This window comes from Sinocyclocheilus rhinocerous, unplaced genomic scaffold (genome assembly GCF_001515625.1).
Source record: "Sinocyclocheilus rhinocerous isolate Xijiao unplaced genomic scaffold, SAMN03320098_v1.1 scaffold1169, whole genome shotgun sequence".
Classification (NCBI taxonomy): domain Eukaryota; kingdom Metazoa; phylum Chordata; class Actinopteri; order Cypriniformes; family Cyprinidae; genus Sinocyclocheilus; species Sinocyclocheilus rhinocerous.
Genome location: NW_015650322.1, coordinates 103,438 through 129,888, shown reverse-complemented (window position 1 = coordinate 129,888; position 26,451 = coordinate 103,438). Strand labels below are relative to the sequence as shown.

The 26,451-nt window shown below is 36.6% G+C and overlaps 5 protein-coding genes across 7 annotated transcripts in view; 3 read left to right on the top strand and 2 right to left on the bottom strand.

Annotated features, from left to right (window-relative positions):
• The window catches only part of LOC107711641 (exocyst complex component 2-like), a 30,569-nt gene extending 23,922 nt beyond the window's left edge, over nucleotides 1-6,647 (top strand). For both annotated transcript variants that reach the window (XM_016516642.1, XM_016516643.1), the window contains exons 23-28: nucleotides 288-429; nucleotides 2,375-2,430; nucleotides 3,869-3,991; nucleotides 4,082-4,143; nucleotides 4,256-4,315; nucleotides 6,293-6,647. In XM_016516642.1, coding sequence (XP_016372128.1) covers nucleotides 288-429; nucleotides 2,375-2,430; nucleotides 3,869-3,991; nucleotides 4,082-4,143; nucleotides 4,256-4,315; nucleotides 6,293-6,386 — 537 coding nt within the window. In that variant the 3' untranslated portion in view covers nucleotides 6,387-6,647. The remainder of the gene's footprint in view (nucleotides 1-287; nucleotides 430-2,374; nucleotides 2,431-3,868; nucleotides 3,992-4,081; nucleotides 4,144-4,255; nucleotides 4,316-6,292) is intronic.
• A 2,895-nt stretch (nucleotides 6,648-9,542) lies between these two features.
• On the bottom strand, nucleotides 9,543-13,534 carry LOC107711625 (interferon regulatory factor 4-like). Its single transcript, XM_016516626.1, has 9 exons — nucleotides 13,506-13,534; nucleotides 13,173-13,370; nucleotides 12,286-12,472; nucleotides 12,069-12,154; nucleotides 11,887-11,989; nucleotides 11,694-11,801; nucleotides 10,892-11,224; nucleotides 9,843-9,955; nucleotides 9,543-9,745 (listed from the first exon to the last, which is right to left on the bottom strand). Exons 2-9 carry the CDS (start codon nucleotides 13,368-13,370, stop codon nucleotides 9,578-9,580), a joined length of 1,296 nt encoding a protein of 431 aa, XP_016372112.1. The 5' UTR covers nucleotides 13,506-13,534; the 3' UTR covers nucleotides 9,543-9,577.
• Nucleotides 13,535-17,040: 3,506 nt separating this feature from the next.
• On the top strand, nucleotides 17,041-19,931 carry LOC107711620 (histidine triad nucleotide-binding protein 3-like). The gene is made up of 4 exons (XM_016516620.1): nucleotides 17,041-17,561; nucleotides 19,231-19,348; nucleotides 19,697-19,766; nucleotides 19,856-19,931. Exons 1-4 carry the CDS (start codon nucleotides 17,439-17,441, stop codon nucleotides 19,929-19,931), a joined length of 387 nt encoding a protein of 128 aa, XP_016372106.1. The 5' UTR covers nucleotides 17,041-17,438.
• Nucleotides 19,932-21,699: 1,768 nt separating this feature from the next.
• Nucleotides 21,700-24,180, bottom strand: stx11b.1 (syntaxin 11b, tandem duplicate 1). Its single transcript, XM_016516625.1, has 2 exons — nucleotides 23,852-24,180; nucleotides 21,700-23,151 (listed from the first exon to the last, which is right to left on the bottom strand). Exon 2 carries the CDS (start codon nucleotides 23,144-23,146, stop codon nucleotides 22,259-22,261), a length of 888 nt encoding a protein of 295 aa, XP_016372111.1. The 5' UTR covers nucleotides 23,147-23,151; nucleotides 23,852-24,180; the 3' UTR covers nucleotides 21,700-22,258.
• A 556-nt stretch (nucleotides 24,181-24,736) lies between these two features.
• Nucleotides 24,737-26,451, top strand: LOC107711623 (syntaxin-11-like). Of its 2 annotated transcripts, none has more exons than XM_016516624.1 (2): nucleotides 24,737-24,809; nucleotides 25,481-26,451. In XM_016516624.1, the coding sequence occupies exon 2, from the start codon at nucleotides 25,496-25,498 to the stop codon at nucleotides 26,369-26,371; it is 876 nt and encodes a 291-aa protein (XP_016372110.1). In that variant the 5' UTR covers nucleotides 24,737-24,809; nucleotides 25,481-25,495; the 3' UTR covers nucleotides 26,372-26,451. The 2 variants fall into 2 exon arrangements, with proteins under 2 accessions (XP_016372110.1, XP_016372109.1); XM_016516623.1 differs by lacking the exon at nucleotides 24,737-24,809 and adding an exon at nucleotides 24,817-24,902.

Below are 26,451 nucleotides of genomic sequence, written 5' to 3'. Positions count from 1 at the left end.
GATTGACACTCATCTGTCAGGACAGATGTCCATCTCTGGTGTTTCACAGAGTTCCCACAGATTTTGTCCCCTTTTAAGATGGTGCTTTCCATTCTGGTTTTTGAGGACTTCCCTAAAGTTCAACACACATCAAAATGATGGACATGCATGAGTGGTCTCTACTCATTCTGCAAGAAGTGTGTGATGTTAATGGTTTCTTATGGTCACATGTACTTCTGTGTTTCAGGAGAGAGTCTTGTATGATCAGTGGTTTGTAATTAAACTGAAGGCATGCTCTTGTTCTTCAGGTCAGCATAGAGGCGTTAAGACAGCTGGATGAATATCTGTTTGAGACGTACATCGAGAAAAAATCTGATCCTATCGTCGGCTCTCTGGAGCCTGGCATCTATGCCGGATACTTTGACTGGAAAGACTGCCTGCCACCTACAGGTAACACACACCTCAATCATGTAATCTGTATGTTGACAACACTCTGTGGACGTTTCTAGAAGACATTGTCTGTTTGAAACACCATCACCCTGGAGATGGTGCTAATAGAGAAAGCTCCACAAACACTTTTGCTTGTCTTGAATCTGCAGTTTCAGTCTGCCGTCATTGCTTTTATGTCAGTTTCAGTTATGGTAAAGTGTGTGTGTATATTGATTGGGTGTGTTGGTGCATACTTGACTACATGCTATTGGTTATGTGAATCATTTGTGAACTTACAAGAACGCTTCCTGCTTCTGAGATGTTATAAGAAGAACTTGTTGAACTGTGTAAAACCTACTTTTCTTCGCAACTGCTCCGATTTAGCTCCCAATCAGTTCATCATCTTTATCTAATAAATTTAAAAAAACAGTATTATTACACATGAATGTACACTTCCTTTCAAAAGTTTGGGATAAATAAGATTTTTAAAAAAATACTTTTATTAAAGAATTAGTTCACCCAAAAATGAAAATTCTGTAATTAATTACTCACCCTCATGTCATTCCAAACCTGTAGGACCTTCATTCATCAAGATATTTTTGATGAAATCCGAGAGCTTTCTGACCCTGCATAGACATCAACGCAACTACCACTTTCAAGGCCTAGAAATGTAGTAAGGACATCGTTAAAATAGTCCATGTGACATCAGTGGTTCAACCTTAATTTTATGAAGCTACGAGAATAGCTTTTGTGCGCAAAGAAAACAAAAATGACGACTCTCGTATCTTCATAATATTAATTCAATTCAATTCAAGTTTTTTTTATATGATGCAATCAAACTTATAGCAAAATTTGGTAGTTTTGTATGTTGTCTGAGGGTTGGCATCATCTGAGGTATTAAGGTTGAACCACTGACGTAACATGGACTATTTTAACGTTGACCTTACTACATTTCTGGACCTTGAACGTTTCCGTTGCGTTGCTGTCTATGCAGGGTCAGAAAGCTCTCGGATTTCATCAAAAATATCTTAATTTGTGTTCCGAAGATGAATGAAGGTCTTACGGGTTTGAAACAACATGAGGGTGTGTAATAAATGACTGAATTAGCATTTTTGGGTGAACGACCCCTTTAATACTTTTATTCAACAAGGATGCATTATATTGATCTAAAGTGACAGTGAGACATGTTGCAAAAAATTATGTTTCAAATAAATAAATGCTGTTCATAGCAATTTCATCAAAGAATCCTGAAAAAGTATCATGGTTTCGACAAAATATTTAGCAGCACAACTGTTCAACATTGATATCTGTAAGAAATGTTTCTTGAGCACCAAATCAGCATATCAGAATGATTTCTGAAGGATCGTGACTCTGAAGACTGAAATAATGGCTGCTGAAAATTCAGCTTTGCCATCACAGGAATTAATTACACTTTAAATAGAACACAGTTACTTTAAATTGTAATCATATTTCACAATATTAATGTTTCTGTATTTTTGATCAAATAAATGCAACCATGGTGGGCATAAGAGACATCTCCAAAACAAAACAAAACAAATCTTACTGACCCTATCAGTAATGTATAGAATATAAAATCTTACAGAGCAGATATTTTTTATCCTGGTAATACAAGATTGGTTGTTTTAAGAAGTGATTACTTTAATAGTGCAAAGAAAGTAAATAAACATACTGTAAACATTTGAGATATGTTGAAGGGGATGATTTTGCTTGACCTCAGTATGGAGGAATGAGGACACACACACAACGTGTCTTAATTATAACATTTATGACAACTAGGCAAAACCATGTCATACTTGTGAAGAGAAGCTGATAAGATTTTCCTCTCACCTTCTATGTTTCAGATGGTTCCTTATCCCCCTGTTTAAACCTTTCTTGAACCTTAAAAAGCATGAACATGACTCATTGATCTATCTTTTCTCATTCCCTTTCTCTCTTTCTGACTCAGGTGTGAGGAGTTATTTGAAGGAGGCTTTGGTCAGCATCATCTCTGTTCATGCTGAGGTGAGATGCTCAAACCTTCAGTTCGACAAATCGCTCATCTGCTTTAAAAGATGCTCTGTTAGACATCTTAAACTTTAAGAATGCCACCTTTTCTGTTCCAAAACCTTGTGAGCTCTTTACATAGACAGCATTTAAAAGCTTTATGTTTACACTTTCAATTCTAAAAAGTAAGCAGCAACACTGTTTCATTATAAGGTACCTTGTTTTGGCCAAATTCTAAGACAGCATTACATGTTGTCTTAGTGGATAAGACAATCCCAGAATTCAATGTGACAAGCTTGGTGGGAAAAAAAAATCATGACGAAACGTACAGTCAACTGTAAATATACACTACTATTTGAGGGGTTGGTTACAATTTGTAATGAACATTTCTTAAAGGGATAGTTCTCCCAAAAATGAAAATTACCCCATGATTTACTTGTCCTCAAGCCATCCTAGGTGTATATGACTTTCTTCGTTCAGACGAATGCAATCGGAGTTACATTAAAAAATGTAACTGGCTCTTCCAAGCTTTATAACGGCAGTGAATGGTGGCTGAGATCTTGAAGTCCAAACAAGTGCATCCATCCATCATGATAAGTACTCCACACGGCTCCGGGAGATTAATAAAGGCCTCCTGAAGCGACGCGATGCGTTTGTGGAAGAAACGAACTGCTAACTGTCGTATGCGCATTCACGAGAGTGGCGTTCCAGCGGATGACATAGGAAGTACGCGTAGCATAAGCTCCGATGAGAATATGCTAGTCTCGTGAGAACCAAGTTTTGTTTACAGCAAAGGAAAACCAGTCTCCTCTTGGCTTATATAAAAATCCTCTGTACTTCTAAATCATGACCGGTGTTTTGTTTTGCTCTCTCCGCTGCGCTTCCAAGTTTGGAACACTTCTCACCAGAGCTTACGCTATGCCTACATCCTACAGCATCTGCTGGAACGCCACTCTTTAGTGAACATGCGTACGACAGTTAGTGGAAGCTAGAGATTACGGTTTATAAAGTTTTAAATATGGATATTTTTCTTACACAAAAACATCACTTCATTTCAGAAGGCCTTTATAAACCGTCCGGAGCCGTGTGGAGTACTTTTTATGATGGATGGATGCACTTTTTTGGGGTTCAAAATCTCAACCCCCATTCACTGCTATTATAAAGCTTGGACATTTTTTTAATACAACTCCGATTGTATTCGGAGTATTAAGTATTAAGCTGACCAAGGCTGTATTTATTTGTTTATTGTGCTATAGAAAAAAACAGCAATATTGTGAAATATTATTACAATTCAAAATTAATATTTTTTATTTCATTGTATTTTAAAATGTAATTTATTCCTGTGATTGCAAAGCTGAATTTTCAGCAGCCATTAATATCTTCATTTGGCGCTAAAACATATTGGTGAAATTAATAGACAGTCTCAAAGAATCTGTTTTTTTTTTTGCTCTTTCAGGTTTTCACAGTTTCCAAGGAGCTGGTTTCTCGTGTTTTATCAAAGATCATTGAGGCTATAGCTGAAGAAATGAGCCGTCTGATGCAGTGTGTGTCCTCCTTTAGTAAAAACGGTGCACTGCAGGTACAAGTCATCGGGACAGTCAACATTTGATCTTAAGGTGTTGAAATCCACATCATAATTTTTCACCATCATTAATATTTCTCTCTCTAGGCACGTCTGGAAATCTGTGCGCTGCGAGACGCCATAGAGCTGTACCTCACATCAGAGAGTCTGTAAGACATAAACACGTTCAACACAGATGTCTTAATACAATTAAAACCAAAAAGTGTTAGTATGATAATGTGGGTGTGTGATGTTGTCTCATATGTCTCCTCTGTGTCTCAGCGCTAGTTTTAAGCAGGCATTGGAAGCTCTACCACAGCTACAGAGTGGAGCTGACAAGAAGTAAGTTATCACAGTTTCAGTCAAATACATGCTGAATGTTATATTTCACACTGAAAAACTCTTAACATTTAAACAAATGTTAGTCATCAGAGATGATGATAATTAGAGCTGAGCTCAAATGTCATGACATGACTTGTCCAAGTGACCTTGTTTGGTTCAGTCACATAGCAAATTAGCTCAAAATGGACATTTATATAAATAATTAAAATTAATTAAGATTGATTATAATTATTTATATCAGCTGCTAGTAGTACCTGTAGCAGAATTGATATTACAATCAACTAATCTGTTCAACGAGCATCCGGATGCAGTCTCAGATGAAAGTCTTGATGGTTTGGTGGTGTTGAAGTTGCGATCAGATTCTTCCGGGTTGTAGAGTGATGAACTTGAAAGATGTTATTATGAGTCTGTTGAGGTCAGGAGAGTTTTCTCCCAGGTGAAAAGTGAAGACATGGCTGTAGTCGAGGCCCTGGGACTTAATGAGTCCCACACGAGCAGCAACCAGAAGACGAAGCAGAAGATGAAGATCTAAGAGAAATTAAAAGGCCTCACTACATCAGTGACCTCCCTGATGTAGTGAGGCCTTTTAATTTCTATGGAGGTCACAGCTCCAGGGGGTCAGTGAGCCAATGGTGACTTAAACTTTAGGAGGGAAAGTTCACGACTCTTTGTCTTCGAACATGGTATTTTGCATATGTAACTGGATTGGGTGCTGATGCAAAAACTATTAAAGATTCTTAGAACACATATATGTTGCATAGGTATCAACATATAATATATATCTCATTTAGATCATCAAAACACAAATTCATAGATACCAAACGTGGTATAGGTGAGGTTACACTAACTAGTGGTACTATCATAAGCATGCATAAAACAGTATACAATATACAAGAAGAGTAATAATACACACAATGACCAATGATCTGTTTAATTGTGTGTCTGATTTGTCCAGGTGTAACAGTCATCTGAAAGGAACTTCTTGGTATTTAAATTTGTCTCACATGCTATTGATTAATTGCCATGCGATTGACCACTTTGGGGGTGTAAATCATAAATCACTGAGCAAGCCCTGATAATATAGATCACTTCAAGGTATGAAACTGTTAAAACTACTGGGCAAGCAGATTCCATAGTGATTGATTTGCATTCAAAGTGGGCTGCCTTAAGATACTAAAGTGCAAATGACTTGTAATAGACTTGGAAGCATCCATTTGAATGGGTTGAAAGTTTTAACCGATCAGTAATGTTTTGGATCGTATGCCATCATTTTCCAGCCAGAGTGTGTTTATGAATTTATAGCTGTTATGGAGAAAATACATTACCAGATATAACTGAAAATAGTAATAAAAAGTACTTTACTTTTACATTTAAGCAAATACATATTTTTAACACATACACTAACATTTAAAGTTTGGGGTTGGTAATGTTTTTGAAAGAGGTTTCTTATGATAACCAAATACTGTGTTTATTTGATCGAAATACATTTATACTATCATACATTATACTATCAGCAATACTACTGTCAATATATTTTTTTTTAAATAAATGTAAATTATTCCTGTGGTGGCAAGGCTGAATTTTCAGCAGCCATTACTCCAGTTTTCAAGCGTCACATGATCCTTCAGAAATCATTCTAATATGCTTATTTCCGTCTCAAGAAACATTTATTATTATTACCAGTGTTGAAAGCAGTTGAGCTGCTTAATGTTTTTGTGGTAACCATGACACATTTTTTCAGGATTTTCTGGTGAATAGAAAGTTCAAAATAACAGCTTTCATTTGAAATAGAAATCTTTTTTTAAAAAGAATTGAGCGGATTGTCCTGGCACAATAGTGCAATAAGTACAGATATCAGACATATTTAAAATAAGTACAGATGTTTAGTGATAATTTTGTTTATTGATGGTAAATTTGGCTTGTTTAGTAGTTTCCATTTTTTTCTAATACACCTCTATCTCTCTCTTTTTTTCTTAGACTCTTGGAGGAGCTACTGAATAAGTTTAAGAGTAGTATGAAGCTACAGCTTAATTGCTTCAAGCCTGCCTCTTTTCAGCCTGTGAAGCGATAAGCCTTCACAAATCCCCAACATTTCAACAGCACCTCTGAGTTGTAACACTAAGACACCATTTCAGTTTTAAAAACCATTCAGAACCATTAAAAGTCAATTTAGTGCCACTAATATACCCTTTTCTACTTGCTGAATTACACTTGTTTTCTTGTGAGCATGTAGTGGCCTGTTGATAATTAACAGGCTCATTAATCTGAAAAGTTGCACTACCTCTTTGTCCAGATGCGCATTAAAAGCCTAAATAAAATTATGTGCTCTTGCGCAGTGGGTTTTCTGCAAATGTTAATGTGCAAGACAGTTGCTAGAGTAATTGCAAGATATATGTTTTTGTGTGTGTGAGAGTGAGTTTTCCTCTTAGTAGATGAAACTGTTGAGTTCTGAAATGACTCTTTTTATCAAGAGAGTCGTTTTGTGTTGAAGTCTATTATGACCACACGTCAGCGATTCATGTACACACCCTGTCTAGTGTCAGACGGAACGATACACACCCTGCCCCTCCTCAGCAATGCGGGGGTAATTTTACCTGTCCCAGGAGGAAGTGTTCAGTATTGAGAGGTGTCCTTTACAGTAAACTGCTATTAAATGCTGTGTAACCCAGCATTGGCATGTGGTTAAGGAGTTTAAGAGATAACTGACTAGAAAACAAGATGAGTTGAAAGTTCTCGCAGGCTGCCAACATGCCATCAGAAACTCTCCACAATGATCTGAATATTTGTTTCTACTTTTGTCTCGTCATAACTCATTCCGTTATTTTCCCAACACTCAGTGTTGTTTGTTGATTTCTATTCTTCTAAATTTAGAACGCTTGACACCCAATCATTTAAGGGAAGCAATTTGACAGAACAGCGTCAAAGCCTCGTGCGGCAGCAGGTGAAAGAGTGGGTGTATTGATCTCAGGCTGTACAGCTTAAGGGAAGTTTTTAATGATTGCACCTTTCCACTCTGTAGGCAGCGGAAAATGATCCAAAACATGTTTATGTGCTAATATAGAGCCGTGAGTCCATAAACAGTGGAAAACTCGAAGAAGTTTTGTTTATGTAAAACATCTCGAAAGTTTCTCAGGATGTCCCATGCATCCCAAAGCTAACAATCCCATACTATAGCATAGTTTCAAGACCTTTTGACCTAATTAGTTACTTTTCAAAGAAAATAGGCCGATCAAAATTTTACGTAGTACACAACATTGTTCATTATTGCTTTCAGGGCAACAAAACAACAACCAATGAGACATTCTGGCTGTTTTCATTGAGAAGAAAGAATAAATAATACTTCTGTCAGTCTGCCTCTTCCTCTGTGATGTCACCAAGTTAAGACTGCCCGCACCATCCTGTCTCCAAACCACAAACACCATCCTGTGTGTGTGCTGTCATTCGCTTACACACCCTGTCTTATATTCTCTGCAGATAACATATAAATACACAAAATAATGTTCTTTTTAGCAGCATCATATGACCCCTTTAAAAGAACCAAAGACTTAAACTACTTCAGTCTGTGTGCATTGAATTTATTTAATACACGAGTTTCACAATTTGAGTTGAATTACTGAAATAAATGAACTTTTCCACGACATTCTAATTTATTGAGATGCACCTGTAGTTTTATCCAGTAGAAATAAAAATGAACTTCAAAGCAAAATTAGTGGAAAGAGAGTAAAGGAGCGCTATAATTTTGAGATTGACTACTGTTCAAAAGTTCAGGGTAGCTAAGATTTTTTCATGTATTTGAAAGAAGTCTCTTATGTTCACCAAGGCTGCACTTATTTGACCCAAAATATAGTAAAAACTTTAATATTGTGAAATATTATTACAGTTTAGTATAACTGTTTTCTGTTTGAATACATTTTTAAAATTTAATTTATTCTTGTGATGGCAATTGCCATTACTCAAGTTTTCAGTGTCGCATGATCTTTCAGAAATCATTGCATTATGTTGATTTGGTGTTGAAAAATTTCTTATCGTTAACTATTGAAAACAGTTGTGCTGATTAATAATTTAGATGTAATTTTTACCCTGTACAGGTCAGGAATCAAGAGCACATACACTCAGTTTTTCACTTTTTTATTAAAACCAAAGGTGGCATCAATTTTGAGGCATTTTGAGCATCTCGGTAACAAAAAAAAGCAAAAGTAGTAGAATAAAAAAAGTAGACCATTTTGTCAGAATTTTACCCAAACATGTTTATAAAAGAACTGCAATTCGAAAACTGAAAGGTTATCACTTTTTCCCTAAATGCGTAGCCTTTGGATTTTTATATTCTGAATGCAGCTCAATCAAATGTAACTAGAAACAATGAGTCACAGCTAATATTCACACTTTACATTCTTTTGTCATGTCAGCAAACAGCCCACACATATATTGACATAATACAATCATTCATCCTTGTGAGTTTTACACAGATTTGCATCATTCTCAGTATTAAACATGACAACAGTCTTGCATTTGATGTTGTCTGTTATCATTCTAGATTATCCTGGTGGGATTCAGCTCAGTTCTAGTGTCCCGAAAGGCTCTAGGTGCACAGCAGAATTCCAACATTTACCTTTTACACTTTAGCTTACAAGACTTGTGCGATTTTTACAGTTAGCCCAGGGTTAACAGTCCTGTTTAAACTTCACCTTGGGTTATTACTTAGTCCTGGGTTTTTAAATTTGAGATTTTTCACTGTACATATTTAAACCCTGGGTTAACATTCCTATTTGCATATTGATTGGACAAGTATGGCACTTGGTGAACTTGTCCATCATCTGTTCATAAGCAAAGCTTTGTAACCCTGAGTTAAAAGTGGTGCTAACCCCCTTTGCAAATTACAAATGTGAAAGTAGCTTAACCCAAAAATGAAAAGTCCGTCATCATTTACTCACCCTCATTTCATGGTAAACCTATATGGCTTTCTTTCTTCTGTGGAACAAAAAAGCATAACATTTCAGAAATGTCTCAGTGTTTTATTTTTTGACCATGCAATGGAAGTCACTGGGTTATTTGGTTCCCAATGTTCTTCAAAACCTTCTTTTATGTTCCACAGAAGAAAGTAAGTCATACAGGTTTGGAACGACATGAGGGTGAGTAAATGATGACAGAATCTTTTTTTGTGTGTGTGAACGATCCCTTTAACCCAGGATAAAAACTTGTTTTAACCCTGGGTTAAACAAGATGTTAATCCAGGATTAAGAGTGGAGTGACAAGCTGCCAAGGTCAGTTTTGAGGGCCATTGTTATGGTGATGCGTGATGACTCTGTGGTAATCTTGGGTCGGGGAGAGGTTGTGTTCAGGGGGCAGGTGTGAAAGCTCATGGCTGCGGATGTAGTTCATGCTGCCAGGGTGGGTGAGGAAAAGAAGCTGGCGAGCAAACAGTGGCTCAACCTGTGACATGATGACAAAAGCCAATTAAGATGACATGAATATCATTTATGTTTTGTTCCTAACTTCATCTGTATTATAAGGAACCAAAGAAATGTACCTGCACTGTGAAGGTCCTTCTTGGTCTTTGAGTATCGGTGCTCTCATCCTCAAAGAATAGCAGCACTTGGGAACATGGCACAGGACGAGCGTGCAAGGTGTAACTCTGCAACTCTACAGAAGATACAGAGGAGGACACATTTAATCGCAGAAATACATCAGATTTTTGTTTTATGTTTTTGAAAGATCTTACAGGATTTCAAAAGAACTGCATTTATTTAAAATAGAAAACATTTGCAATATTGTAAATCTCTTAAATATCTTTGTTAATTTAATGCATCCTTGCTGAATAAAAGTGTCAATTTCGTTCAAAAAAGAAAAAATCGTACTGACCCCAAACGTTTGAACGTCTGCATAAAATGTGGTAGATTATTCAGATTAACGGTCAATCAAAATGACCAAATCTTAAACTATTACTTTGAATCTTGAATATTTATGTACATCCTTGTTACAAAGTGTTTATTTGTAAATGGAAAATAACTGAACATGTTTCTCAAGCCATTGGGTAAAGTTTATGATCTTATCTCTTTCTGTAAAACAAACATTTTTTTCTCTCATTTTCTATTTGCTTTCCATAGTACTATGAGCTTTAGGTCTAATGTGGCACATGTAATTTCTGTGGTACTTGAGTTGTATTCATCATATGCTGGAAAGTTCTGTGAGAATCAAAACAATCAGTGAATCTGACAGAAGGTGGGCGTGAGTGAGTTGCAACTCAAAGATGACTGACTCTGTGACTGTCACTGAATATCAACCCACAGATAATGTGACACACTATTTACTGTAAAAGCTTTTTGATGTCTGTGTTTACTGTAAAAATGTGTGTATCTTTGGAGATGTCAAATATGATGTATACAAACAGAATGAATAGACAGGCATAAAGATTTACAATAAATGTCTCTCAGTGCTTACTAAAAATGATGAGTGATGAAGTAACCTTTCTGTTTTTTTCTTGTTTTCCAATTAATGACATCAGATCATGTGTTTGTCAAAATCTTAGTGTTATTTATCTGAAATGCCTTACACATGAATATGTTACTATGCACTAACCTGTTATGAACAGATGAGTGTCCAGCAGTTTGCAGTTCTGTTCTCTCTCCAGCTTGTTGGGCTTGTCGGTAGGTGGTGCGTGAGCTCCCTCCCAGTACACCCTGCAGGGGCAGCGACGACGGGCGTAGAGCCCGTCAGGGGCCATCCAGAGTGTAACGCCACGCTCCAGAGATGCCCCTTCAGCATGAGGGAGTTCGACCAGTTCTGGAGCCCCAGGTGAAGCGTAGGCCTGTCCCTCTCTGCTAGGGCCCAGCTGACAGCCCTCTGGACTACTCACTGTTACCTCTCGCACCAGAGTGTCCCGGTAAAACACCACCACATGTAAGCGGTAATCTAACAGAGAAGGAGATCAAATGAAATAAACACTTAGATTACCTGCCATCATCTAACGCTCAGTTCAAATCTTTCTAAACACAATTTAATAAAGCAGCAGTCACTCCAGACTTTGAACACACAGAATTTCTACAGACACTTTAACGGCTGTAATTTGATGTCATACTGTGTCATACATTCGTCTTTTTAAAAATCATAATTCAACATATATCAAAAATGTTAAAATATGCAGTCTGCTCCACATGTAAAGTTCTTTTAATTCAGCTAAGAGGACACACCATGATGTATCATTCTTCTATTGGTCACACGTCTTCACGTGATACAAATTCGCAGGTCAGAGTTCACCAAACGTTCTTTTCAATCTGATCACTGAAATCATCCAGATGATCCTCAAAATCATTATCAGAAATATCAATACTTAAAGATCAATCCAGCCTGTCACTGTCTCTGTGTGTTTATGATTATGTACCTGAGAGGGCCATAGCCTCAGCAGATCTCATGCTGGTGTCCAGGGTTAAGGGTGACAGCTGTGGATCAGATGCATTGCAACTGTAGAAAGAGCCACTGAACTGGTACCCTGCACATACAGGAATATGTCAATGCAACTGCATGCTACCTGAACTTACAGTAATTGTACTTGCTCTCTCAAACACACAAAGTACCAGGGTCCCAGCGTGAAGTGTAGGGGCTCTGGCTGTAAGAGATCTCAGAGAGGGTGGAGTAATCCCTCCATCCTCTGTCTGCTGGAGAAAGATAGTTGCACACCTGTAATGACAAGCACATAATAGTGATCTGAAGTGCAAAGATAGGAACACCCAAAGCAAAGATGATGTTTGATTCTAACCTGAGATGGTGCTGGTGGATAAGGTGGGTGTATTGGATAACTGGGTGAGCTTGAATTGGACTGTGAATCTTCAAGATATCTGGATACTGCAACATTTAAATATGAAATATTTTCATTGCTTTTCATCAGATATCTAAAGAAGTATTTATAAGACAAATGGCAGCAAACAGCTGTTCTACTCTGTTTGATGTCATTTGATGTTTTTCTCCTCCCTTGCCTTTTTTGGATCCCACCGGAACAATCTTATACACTTTATAGGGGTCTGATATGTCAAGCTGACTGCGCTCCACAAGCTCCTCAAAGTCATTGCTCTTGTTAAGAGCACATCGAAGACGTGTTTTCCAAGTTGGTGGGTCAAGTTTGTCGATACCCTCCCGGTATTTGCCTTTGAATAGTGCCCAAGCCTGCAGAAAAGTGAGCAAACCAAGAGGCCAACACATGGGTCAATAAAACATAAGGATGTCCATAAAAAGGAGAAATATTTAAAGAAATCTAGTTTAAAATACATGTGGCAAGTTCCAAGAAAAGTAACCTTCGTTTTATGCTGGTTTCATACATTTTTCACAAAATTTTTGATTTACAGATTTACAGATGTGGAGTGGTTGTGACCATTGTCCTTCCTTCCACCTTGAAAACACAACTTAATTTGTTGCTTTCAAAATTTTTCAAACATATTTTAGTGAGGTATTTTTATTTATTTTTTTACAAAAACTGAAGTTTTGAGTCTTGCGAATCAAGTTTGACCTGAAATTAAAAAAAAGCGCTTTCTCATAAAAAGTGCTATATATGTGATTATGCAAACATTGCACTACGTAATGATTTCAGCCTTTTTATGACATTTTAATCCAAAAGTTACACCACCTAGACATATATAAGCACCATATATATATATATATATATAAACAAAACAATTTAAATATGGTAAAAACATATGTGTTGTCTAACAACTGCACTTGAATGCATTTTAATAACACAAATGAACGTCACGTAAATAGACCATGTATTGAAATATGAAATATTAGTAAGATCACATGGGAGAAATAATGCTTTACTGACGCTGCATGTGTGTGTTTCTCTTCCCCTCAACGTTCATCCTGACTGTACCTTGAAGAGCGCAGCATCCTCCTCCCTGTTGTAGTCCTGCTTGCCCGCGTGCTTCCACGGAATCCGAAAGATACTCTTCTCATCGTTCTCCCACACGAGTCCAGGGTATTTTCCGGTGTCCACCTGCTCTATCAGCCACCGACGCAACTTTCCGTTACCGGAGCCCCCCGCCATCGAGCGCTCTTCATCTGAACACATCTGAAAACAGAAACGTATATCATTCAGCTTTTTTCATTACCACATTAAATGCAAAAACCAGTATGGTTAAAGCTAATAGTTAAACAAATAACTAAAAATTCAGGGAAGACTGAGTTGAAAAAGACATATGCCTACTGCAGAAAGTACAGGAGCGCGTGCTGACCTCTTTCAGAGCTTTCGAGTTTTGAAATGTGTCAGTAACGTAGTTCAGCTTTCGATCGCGAGTTTTCTTCAATTGTTTGCATTGACAGGGGCGGAGCTTTCGCCACAGACACTCACAGGATTCCACGCACCTGCAGGCAGCGCGCGTGAGATGTGACGGACGTCCCGTAAGCTCGCGGGGGCTGTTTATATTGAACCCACGCGCACTGAAGAGGGACTTTTGGCGTTTAATAAAATAATTTTAATTTCATTGAATTCCTTGACGTTGAAATGTCAGCTGTTTGTTTATAGATATGAGTGTAATTTGTGCGTCTCAAATCTATCAAATCTTTGGCTAGAAGTAGGCACAACCTGATCAGCCATGCAACAGATGCAGAAACGGTAAATTATGAAATACATTAATAAATAATACTGATTTGGCTTAGCCCCTCACATAAACCATGTTATTATCGTTCTTTTAAACAGCATTTTTAGATTTAGCCTACATTTTAATCTATTGTGTGCCCCTACACATTAGGCCTACCACAAACTAACATCACATATTGCTTTTTTATAACCTTAACATGATTTGCCCCAGAAGCCTTTCTAGTGCATTTTATATGCATATCTAGTGTTTCAGCTGTGTATTTTCCCGTTATTAGAAAGCTTTAAACTATGTAAATATTGGTGTCTCAGTGGCATTCCTCAGTAAGGCTGATCTGTGTCTATTTGTAGCCAACAGAGGGCAGTATGTTTTCAGTGCGGCCATTCTCTAAAAAGACAGCCAGCAACCACTACATAAACCACTACATTGCAATAGAATTTTAAAATGAAGAATTTTCATCCTACTCAAGACATTTTCATTCAGTGATAGTGGGAGACCATGGTTGGATGGGTTAATTTCAGTCATAATACTGCCACAAATTGTAGGATATATAAAAGTTTGCCCTCTGATTTTCATTGAGTTTATCAAGATATTAAAATTAATCGAACATATCGAGGTGAGGGAACTTGTAACCTTACTTTGCCAAAAGAAAAATGAACTATTTTCTAAACAATTATAATTTAAATAAAATAATGTTGAAGAAATATATATGAATATTATTTTAGGCTATCAATCATGGGAACCAGTTAAATTTTGATGTAAGACATGCAAGCCTGTGATAAATTGTTACATGGCAGACAAAATAATGTTTATCATGCCTTCATCATCTGTTTTGATGAATGAAGGCTACTTTTCAAAAGACTTATAAAGATTTAATTATTATTATTATTATTATTATTATTATTATTACTACTACCCTTGTCCCAGATCCAGACATTCCAATAATGAGAATTCATTATCTAAAATATGAGTTCTTACATGTTTTAAACTTTAATCCAAAATAATAATAAATCACTTTAATTGGCCTATTTATTAGATGAAAATTTTTTTTTTACCCCTCATATATTTTAGCTAAATAGCAAGGTAAATAGAGTAGTGTAACAGGTACAAAGTGTAACATATTTAGATATAAGTTTAGCATGTGCAGGATCATGATGCATCAGCCAATGCTTTATAGGAAATAAATATGCTAATTTAGTTGTTATTACACAAAATGTTAAATATTAAAGGAGGGGTAAGATGACCCCTACTGGGGAAGTTGTTCCCCCACCTGAGGCAGCCTAACTTTATCAAGTGTTATTAATGTAAAATACTAAATCATATTTAAAATGTTATTTTGACAATTTAGCGAAGATGTTTGAAATGCACATCTAATTCATGGAAATATTAAATAATATTAAATAATAATAATAGCCTAATGTTAAATAATAAGCCCACTAATTACAATAAGTATTACATTTAAAAATAATAATAACACTATAACAACATGCCACTTGGGTCCTTAAGTGCCAATTCTGGTCTAATTTGATCTTTTTCCTTTAAAATAAAAACTATGATTTTATTGTGCTTCAAGAAACTTGTATTTGAACAGTTAGTAGGCGGATTAAATAAACTTGAGCGTGTTAAAATCATCCTGGCTAAAAGTGCCCATAGCTGAAGAGAAACAATAACAAGCTGAAACTCAAGTTTTTTTTTTTTTTTTACAAGCTGTGAAACCTCCGACCCTAGTGACGTAATGTAAAGAAAATGGCAGCGACCTCACCCAGTGGAAGGTAGTTTACACGTTTGTTTGCTTTGATCATTTGTTATTACACTGTAACCTGGAGCGCTCTCTTTGTTATAAAACAGCTGATTAATTTATATAGTGTTGAATTATTTTATTATTTTCATCAACAACAAAGAGAAACACGGCGTTATTATAAGCGGTCATAGACACGAATAATTTCCTAGGACAAACTCTAATCAGTTGTTTTAGTAATTGGCTGGAATTATGGCACATTGTAAGGCTGGGTTGTGTTGAGCACGCGAGCTGTTGGCATTTAGCGAGCACAGAGGGGGGGCATCAGGTGAGCAAGCTAGTGAAACGTTGCACGGCGCAAAAGAGAAGGTCTGCACACATCCAAAAACGTATTTTAAATGCAAAATTGATTTCCGTGTGCTCGAAAGACTTTTTTCTTTGCGAAACGAACATTTTCTCCACAAACTCAGATCGCGCGTGTGCAAAATGCACTTTTGTGCGCTCAAAATATGATCTATCGCGCGCAGAATTGTGGCAGAAATGTAAGCCCATAGGAATGAGTGTAAATAAAGCAAATTGCGCTACTGGTGTGGATGTATGTGGTCATATTGTTGACTCAAATATTGTAATAAATAATACATTACTCGGATTCAAAATGTTTTTTGTTTTTATTTCTTGGTTACTCAGACGGTGCCTTGTTAACAATGTTAAATAAACATCAAAATTTTTTTTTTTTCTTGTTTAATCACGGTGCCTTGTCAACAATGTTAAATAAACAATTTAAATATAATATATAAATTGTTGCTATTTATTTATATATTTAATGTACATCCGGTCAAAATTACTCGGCTGCTGTCGCGTCAGTGGGGGACTTAAATGCACAACAGCAACATACGGTTGATCTGAGTTCGAATCCAGCTTTAATCAACTTCGTTCATCTTATTTTCCCCCATCATATAGCTGATCTAAAATGTGTTTATCTTCAATAAAATGAATTAAAAACTCGCGGGAAAGGTGGAAATAAAGTACCAAAATAGCTATTGATGATTTGGGTTGGGGTAGGTGTAGAGAGGACTAATTGTCCCACAAGGCATCATCCATTTGATAACTTTAATAAATATTTTCATTTTAACTATTGCATACTTTTTTTTAGACTATATCTGCCATTATTTCCACTAAGTATAAATAGCATCTATCTACACTTAATGCAAACATACTGCTATTTTTAAATAGTGTAAATAAAATCTATCGCTATTTGCACTTAGTGTAGATAACAGACTGCTAAATAACGCTATTTTCACTCAGTGAATATAGAAGTGAATTACACTTGAAATATACGTTTATTTGAGTGATTGTCATTTTCCATAGAAGTGAATGTGCCAAGATAACGTGGGCGTGGTTTGTGAACCATGTCACCGCGTGAAATCATGTTAAAATGACACTTAAACTGTGTCGCATGCATTAAAACAGGTATTGAGGAAACAACACAGCGTAATAATTGCATCAACATTTATTAAGAACATTGAGAATGTACCAACGTCTTTTCATTACAGCTTTGCAGTCGCTTTTGACGAATCTGCTGGAATGGGACGTAAAATGGCTCACATGCACGCGCACATCCCCAGTTAACATGATCCCCAGCTGATCCATCACACCGGTAATTCTGGGAGGTATACATGTGATCATATGAGCTCATGTAATTGCGTTAAATTAAACGTTCGACCGTTTAAACGCGGAAGAACAGATGACATAATCAAAGGGAACTTCAGGGATCAGTTTCATTTGTCCCGAGCACTTTGTCAGAATGGCTGGAGGAAAGTGTGACTCTGATAATAATCAAGATTCTTCTGACGACGGCGTGGAAGAAAATTGTATTTTCTGTAAAATCGCAAACAGAGACGATCCATCCACTGAGATATTGGCGGAAGTAAGTAAATTTTTATCTACTTGGTTCGGGGTGGCTCAACTGCTTCAAAGGTGAATTAGATTAGCAAATTCGTCCCTCTTCCTAAATATAAAATTATAATAATAGGCCTCTCTCTCTCTCTCTCTCTCTCTCTCTCTCTATATATATATATATATATATATTAGTTCATTGTAGTCATCAAGAAAGATGAACTGGGAAGGAAAAATGATAAGCAGGATTGGTTCCGTGTTGCTTCGAGAACCGTAACTTCCTCTGATCCGCGAAGCGCGTTATATAGAAGACAAACCGTTCTCGATGTATTTACTTTTATAATGACATTGTTTAATGAGTCATTTAGAGGTTTTCATTCAAATGACTTATAAAGTAGCTAAAGCGACAGTGTAGCTTTACGTTCACGTTCCGCTTCTGGAATAACATTACTGCCGGTGTTGTCTAGCGAAAACTGTGACCAGGGGTCGCTGTTCGGCGGAAGCGCGCACTCGTCAGATCAGGGGCCAGTTGCATAAATTTAGCCCCCATGTTAAGACTGTGTCTTAAGAACTAGTTTGACCAACTAGCAGTTGCCAAGGGGTAATCAGTCTTACTTTTCCAATACAAATAAGAACAATCTACCTTTTCATAACTGAATTAAAAAAGTTATGACCAGTCTTGAAGAAAACAAATTAGGGGACTAACTTTTTAAGACTAGTCTAAACAGTTTATGCAACTGGCCCCAGAAGCGGAGCCGAGCGGTGCTGTTAAAAATGTTTCCTGTCTTAAGACTAGAGAAAACGTCCACTGAACAGGCTAGATATTGTCACGAGCATCTAAATGCTTATATAGAAATGTAAACATTAATGCTGCTGTTGTTGTCTAATGTGTTACTAATGGTTTCGTTATGAGTTTTAGCGCTTGTTATGTACTGTAGGCTATAACATATTCTGATTATCTGATAAATGTAGGTCTTATCTTCGTTCTTATTACTGTTTACTGTAGTTACCCAATAATGTTGGAGATCGGTTTGTTCCTTGCAAATGGATATGATAGAGTTGGCTAGGGTCACTGAATCTGACAAGTTTTTTTTTTTCAGAAAGAAAAAATTCATTGAAATGCTTTTATAGTAGCTACAGGAGGAAGTGCTTTGAAAAAAAAAAGAGCTAAATGCTGTTAACTAATATGGTGACCATATGATTATCAAATATGAAAACGTAAATATAGTCATTTAATATTTATTATAAAATAGTTTGTTGAGGTTCTCAACTCTAATGGCCAAGTTGCATGAAACTGTGCTAGCTTATCTTAAAATAATTTGAGTCATATCTTCTGCTATGATCTCAGGAGGCGTGTGGTCATTTTTGGTAGTCATTTCACCCTCATAAGTCATTTCTTATTGGCTAAAGTGATGTTACTCATCCAGTATGTCCCCTTTATAAATACAGTAGGGTCCAAAATCTGTACATACATATACGCAGTAGTGTGCATGTTAACAAAATAAACACACATCAATCTTAGAATACACATTATAAAGTAATTTACTTACTGTTACAAATTCACAAGGTTCCCCTCTGTTTTCTGTAACATAAATATACAATAATAATCAATACTTTTATAATACAATTACATAATTAGTATTATATACTGTAAATGTCAAGGTAACTATAAATGTAATGTGAATTTTTTTTTTTTACAGGATGAGGACATTGTTTGCTTCCAGGACATTGATCCAGGTGCACCTCATCATTACCTGGTTATACCAAAGAAACATGTCCATAGCTGTTTGTCACTCCAAGCTGATGATATAAATCTAGGTAAGATGATGTCTTTTTTGGATGTGCATTTGATTATTAAATTGTGTATCACTGTTTTGTGAATGGCTTTTGTATTTGTAGCCAGCAGAGGGTAGTAGCACACAGAGTATTAAGTATTGAGCCCTGGTTTAATTAGCTTATTATTAGACTGACTATATATTAATTATAGTGATGATATTAACAGACAATACAATTACAGTTAACAAACAATACCATATTGATGACTGGGTGAATGTTTCAATGAATTGATTTTGTATAAAACATTTATTTTTATAAGATACAATATTAACATTCAGTGATTACATGGGATTTTTATATTTTTAATCTAAATGTGATTATCCTGAGCAGTGAAGAAGATGGCAGATATGGGAAGAGATGTACTGAAAGCCAAGAATGTCACAAATTTGGAAGACATCAGGTTTGAAGACAACACTACTATCATATTAATCAAGCATTTATTTGGATGAAGCAGTTATTAAATGAGAATATGACTGTATTTCAGTCTAGGTTTCCATGTGCCTCCTTATATCACTGTTCCCCACCTGCACCTCCATGTTCTAGCACCTTTCAGCCAATTGTTTAAATGGTCAAGGTGCAAGTATACAGCCATCTGGTACCTCACTGTGAGTAAACTGAACACCTTTCAGAGATTTCTTTGATTACACTTGGTTGTATAAGAATTTAAAGTTTTAAAAATGTATCATTATTTCTCGTGTGTGTGTGTGTGTGTGTGTGTGTGTGTGTGTGTTGTCTTAAAGGAGGACATGCTGCTTAAGAAACTGATGGAGAATAAAAAAGAAAACAATGGACATGTAACAATTGCATGCTGCCATGTGTAGCTATGTGAGCCTTATTACTGAACAAAAAACTTGAAATCACAAGGCACTTTAGTGAAGATCAGTGGTTTTCATTTTCATATTTTTTATATAATGCTAAAGTATTTTAAAGCCTGGGATGGTATTTTTTTAAATTTGACAATTACTATTTATAACTAAAGTGTAATCTAAACAATAATGTCTAATGTTATTAAATGGATGGAAATGTTGATTTTTGTGTGATTGATTATTTATGTTAGTACACATTTTACATGCTATGTTGTGAAAGATTTATCATACAGTGAGCCATGTTTTCTTCAGTGTTCATGGTCATGTTCTTTACATATTGATCAGAAGGCCACATCCTGTCTTAAGTGTGCGGTTCTTGGTGTGAATAAGCTGCTAAATGTGCCAAAGCACTACACATGCCAGAAACACATGAAATTAAGAAATATTTTAAAACTCTGAGTTAATGGACAAAGGTTAAACAGACTTACAGTACAGTCATCGAAACTTTTTTTTTGTTTTTATTCATTGAAATTATATATATATAATAACTATATAAAAGTCAAATATATAATATAAAAGTTATATTATAGCTATATAATTAGCTAATTCAATTCAATAATGTGACAAGGCAATCATGTCAACACATTTAGCTTAAATGACTTAAAACCTCTAGACTGTTATTTTCTCTGTTTCCTCATTCTAGCTAAGGCAGACTAAAACGAGTGAAGATGTTTCCTACATGGTCTCTCAGTAATTTCACTGTTGTTTCATATGTAAGAAAGTCCACTGTGTGTACAAAAACATGAAAAAATTGCTGATGATATTGTATCTATCCCCTTGACCCATAAAGATGAAAGAATAGCCTTATGTATAAAAAAATTATTTTTTGACCCTCTAACACTAGCATTTTCTATTCTTTTTCTATTCTACTTTTTATTTATTATAAAAAAAATTAAAATAACTTGACCCTCTAACACCAGCTCTCTCTATAAAAATTTTTAAAAAGCTTGCTACGTGTGCTGCGGTAGACCAACCGGGACCTGTCACGTCACGTCACTTACATATTGAATGAAGACTGTTATTTTCTCTGTTTCCTCATTCTAGCTAAGGCAGACTAAAACGAGTGAAGATGTTTCCTACATGGTCTCTCAGTAATTTCACTGTTGTTTCATATGTAAGAAAGTCCACTGTGTGTACAAAAACATGAAAAAATTGCTGATGATATTGTATCTATCCCCTTGACCCATAAAGATGAAAGAATAGCCTTATGTATAAAAAAATTATTTTAAAGACTTGTAATGTATTGTTGGTCTACCTATCAACAAGAATATTTTCTGATAATCCAGTATACTAATTTAATTTGAAATACCGTAAAGACCAAACATTTTGCCACATGCAATTAATTTAATAAAGACAAAGCAAGTAAGAATTTTATATAAGATCTTTTATTTAGCAGTTTTTTTTAAATAAACATTGCTTCAGAAAAACTAATTGATTGAAAAAACAGTGATCAACTTGCACTGAAAATATGGCAAAACATGGCAAATGCTTCATATTCCGGATTATTTAATCTAAAAGGGTCTAGAAAGTGCATATTCGACCACATTAGAATAATGTAAGATATAATAATGTAAATTATGTTACTAAATTATAGCCTATGCATATCTTGTAATACTACACAATTTCTAGCATAACATCAGATTAAAAGCTCATTTGCTTTCCTGTTAACTGTGACTTCAAACACCGGGTTTCAATATCATTTACAGTATTTACAGTACATGTTTACAGGTATCAAACTGCAAATGAAAAGGCATTTTTATGAAGGCACATAGGAAGGTCTATATGTTTTGAAGTTGTGAAGACTGTCTCTGATTTGTTTTAGTTGTTTAATTTGCTCTCAGATGTGTTATTGTTCACTTCAGTTCAGTAGTATCAGGTTTAATGATTGCTGAGAGAGCTTAGTTTTGAAAAACTATGGTCCTTTTCCCTACATATCTCTGGCTACCCATTTTTAAAATGATAAACTGAAAAAAGTCAGTAGATAATGCAGCCCTCCAATGCGCAAGTTCTCACTGTTCACAATCAGTCAGTGTTTAGCGCATGGAAAGCATCCACAGAACATTTTCTTGAATGGGTTGTTATTGTCATGTCTCTTGGCCTGTCCCAGTTTGATAAGGACTTCACCAAGCATAGCATCGGTTTTCTGAACATTGTTTAAGATGTAGTCTGTCATGGGTCCTTGTTCCTCTACAAGCATAGCCACATCCAGGAACACTTCATGAAGGCTCTGGAGTCGGCTTTCTAAATCCAGCAGGTCGCGATGTCGGCTCTCAATCTGGTTGAGTGCAGAACGAGCTGTTTTCCCTTCTGACATGATGTTATCATTGAAGATGTTCCACTGACCATTCTCCAGCATCTCCTCGATCTGGTCACCTGTCACGTCTCGGCCCACAATCTCCATTTGCCTTTGAATATGACGCTTGCACGATTCTTTGTGATCCATCTCAGCATCATTGTACTCTGTCATTGCGTCTCGGAAGTTGTTGCTTAGGGTGGTGTACTGTGTTCGGGTGATTCTCGCCACAGCTGAGTTGATGCCATGCTCCTCTTCGAGCTCTTTGGTGTGGGCATCCATTTTTTGTAGACGTGCCAGAACATCCTGTCCACGTGTCTTGATGTCACCTACGATGACATTGGCATCCTGCTTTACGTGAGTTGTACGAGTCGGTTGGCTAAGTATACGGGTATTTTGGTCCCTGAGACGCTTCACCTCGAGGCGGATGAGCTGAATCTCACGCCTAGTGTCCTGAGCCTTATCGAGCACAGACTCCATCTCATCACTGTTGTCATAAATGACGGCCTGCTGGCTGAAACCCTCCTCCAGATCCACATTGCTGAAAGAGTCGGATTCCAGCTCCTCTAGATGGCTGTTAGACTCTGAAATGGTCTGAAGATGATCCAGTCTGTCCCTCATGATTGCTAGAGGGGAGAATGAATGGAAAAGGACACTCAATGCCACCAGACGTGATGGGTAATATGTGATCTGGTGTAGGCTAAACAATCGAAAACAAAATAGCAAAATGATAACGTTCATATTTATCCCATAGTCCTTGTTTTCCAGAATAAAATCATTGTCATTCCTTGTGTACCTTCTGAAACTGACTGTAAAAGGGGGAGATAATACTTCCTTATCAACACTGAAAAAGTCACACGTCTAACAAGTTCATCTGTGAAACTATTTCTGACTGCCGTCACTCACCAAACAAGTTTGAATGGATTGAACTGATAGTTCAGCTTTTGTTTCTTTACAAATGCTGTTCTCTTCAATTATTTTACAACGAAATGTATAAATAAGATACCTAAATATATCCAACTGTATTCGAGCCACTAAAGCTTTACAATTTACAAATGTGTAAACCTGTCTCTTCTAACTTCTAAAAATCTCAAATTAAAGATTGAATTAAGTTTCTCAAACCAGCATTTTACTATTTGTTTCATTATAAAACAATGTTGTATAGGCTACATTTTAAAGCATTTTACATGTTTACACGGACAACATTCAGGCTAAATTGTTGTAGGAATAATTAACCATAAATCCGTAAAATAGAAATGATGAGCTGAAAAAAAAAGATGAAAAGAAAGAAATAAACTCATTGTCATTCACTACAAAGTGCACTACCTTGTTTTTTTTGTCCAAAATTATGACCGCTTCAGTCGATGTGTCATCTCAAGGCTGCAGCTCCATCCTCACTGCGCTGCAGCTGTCATTGCATGGGTGGGGAAAGGAATGCGCGTTCCAGGGCGTAACATTGACGCCAAACCTGTTTGCTGAACAGAATGTCAGACGTGTGACTTAGTAACACTTGACATAATCTCGACTGTTTTGCGAAATGGGACCAAGGACGATGTCATCTTCATGTCTTCCATGTCACATAATACATTTAATACAAATTTGTGCAATACTATGGTAGTCTGAGTGGGACCCTGGCATGCAAAAATGGTTGCAAAGTCAAGGATTCAAAAGTTTGAGCAACTTCGAGCTTCAATTTAGTAGGCGTATTGACAGTGTGGAAATAGATTACAGAGTTGACAGAAAGTAGATGATTATTTAACTAAAGAAATTAAATTACAATCTTCGTCAAGAGTTTCGAATTGATAATTGTTCTTCTTATAACAATATAATTAATTGTACTAATTATTATACCTAATTATTAGGCTATAACCAATTAGTCATAGAATATGCATATTGGTTGTTTATACTAAATGTCTTGTTTTTTCTTCTGTTAGCCTACGTGGCGGGGTAAAAGATTAGACTTTTCTGTCTATTTTCAAGCCTTTCTCAATAAATCTGTCTATTCTCTTTTAGTTAAACAACACGACCAGCGCAGGTGCAGGAGACTTTAAATGTACATCCAATAACGGTGACAAAAATGTAACAGTTTGGTTTATTTCAAATAAAATCAGAACATTGAGTGCACGTGTTGTGTACTTCCCTCAGTTCTCATCGCCTCTGAAGTGTCGCATCTCTGTGCTGCCCCCTGCCGGACATACTGGTCTCATCACACCTGACTTGGGGCGGGGTCTGTGTGCTACGTTATCACTCACATGCGGTGTTGGACAAGAAGACGTGAAATTAGGTAAATGCGCTTTTTATTTTCTTGGACAGACAATAGCTCGTAACCTGCAAAGCGGATTTTGCAAAGAATGCACACAGAAGGACATAATTTGAGGTAGGCCACAATGATGATAATGCTCGAAGCAGAGTATTTGTGTTGCCAAACATTAAACGAAGGTTAGGTTTCATTAAAAAGTGTTTAAAACATTTTCTCCACTGATACGATGCCTATATCAAGTCTGATTGTACGTATTTGGGATATACTAGATTGACGCATTTTTGAAAATGTACTAGGCTAAATCAATAGACTTTTTTTCTTCATTTATTGAGTATAACTAAATAGGCTACAATTAATATTTTTATTTGTCTTCTCTTCAAATTATAAAAAAAAAATGCATAACGATTGAGCAGAGTCAAATAGAAAACGTAATGACATTAAAACAAAGCTTATATTTTTAAACGTGGACCTACAAACAAGTCTGTCTTGTCTGACAGGTTTTAAGTGACACAAGTGTACTTTTCCTCAAGTCAGACGTTTTGACGTGTGGGTTATGTCTAACAACGAAAATTCTGTTTTCAAGAGTTATTTGTTGTTGTCACCCATAAATAGCCTTCTGTATATTTTACCAGCTGCTGTTTATGTGTGTTCGCTTTGTCATGAATTTATAGACAAAAATGTTTTCAACTTTTCAGTCTAATACTCCAGTCATGAGGGACAGACTTGGCCACCTCCAGGCAGTATCACTGTCTAATGGCACTGCAGCAGAGCATGAAGCTGCCCAAGCTCTCTCTCCATCAGAAAACACAGACTGTGATGACCCTCCTCAGGACCCCAGCACCAACCCCGACCTGGAAGCTGTCTTTGATGAGGCACTGGAGGCTCGCCGTCAGATTCAGTACATCCGCCTTGAAGTAAAGCGTCTCAGGGATCAAAACTCACATATTTTTACAGGCGCAGTCTGTTCTAGTGCCTCTAATACCAATGACTCCAATGCTATTGCAGCTGACATCAAAACTCGTGGACAGGAGATGCTCATGCACCTTCGCAAGATGGATTCCCACAGGAAAGAGTTAGAGGAAAAGGATGGCGTCAATTCACCGGTGACAAGAATCGCCCGAACACAGTACGCCAGCATAAGCAACAGTTTTCGTGATGCCATGGTGGAGTACAATGACGCTGAGATGAGCCATAGGGAGTCCTGCAAGGCGTATATTCAACGGCAGATGGAGATTGTGGGGCGAGAGGTCACAGGTGACCAGATCGAAGAGATGTTGGAGAGTGGTCAGTGGAACGTCTTCAGTGAGAATATGGTTTCAGAAGGTAAAACGGCACGGTCTGCACTCATCCATATCGAGAGCCGACATACGGAACTGCTACAGCTGGAGAGACGCATTCAGAGCCTTCATGAGGTGTTTCTGGATGTGGCCATGTTAGTAGAAGAGCAGAGCTCAATGATAGACTACATTCACACCAATGTTCAGTCAACAGAGGTGGAGGTCAGGGATGTCCTTGTGAAGCTGGAGCGAGCCAAGAGATATGATAGGAATAATCCATTTAAGAAAATGTTCTTCTGGAAACGATGAGAAGGACACAGATATCACAATGTCAAATAAATATATATTAAGTGATCAGATTTTTTGGTTTGTATTACGTATTTATATGT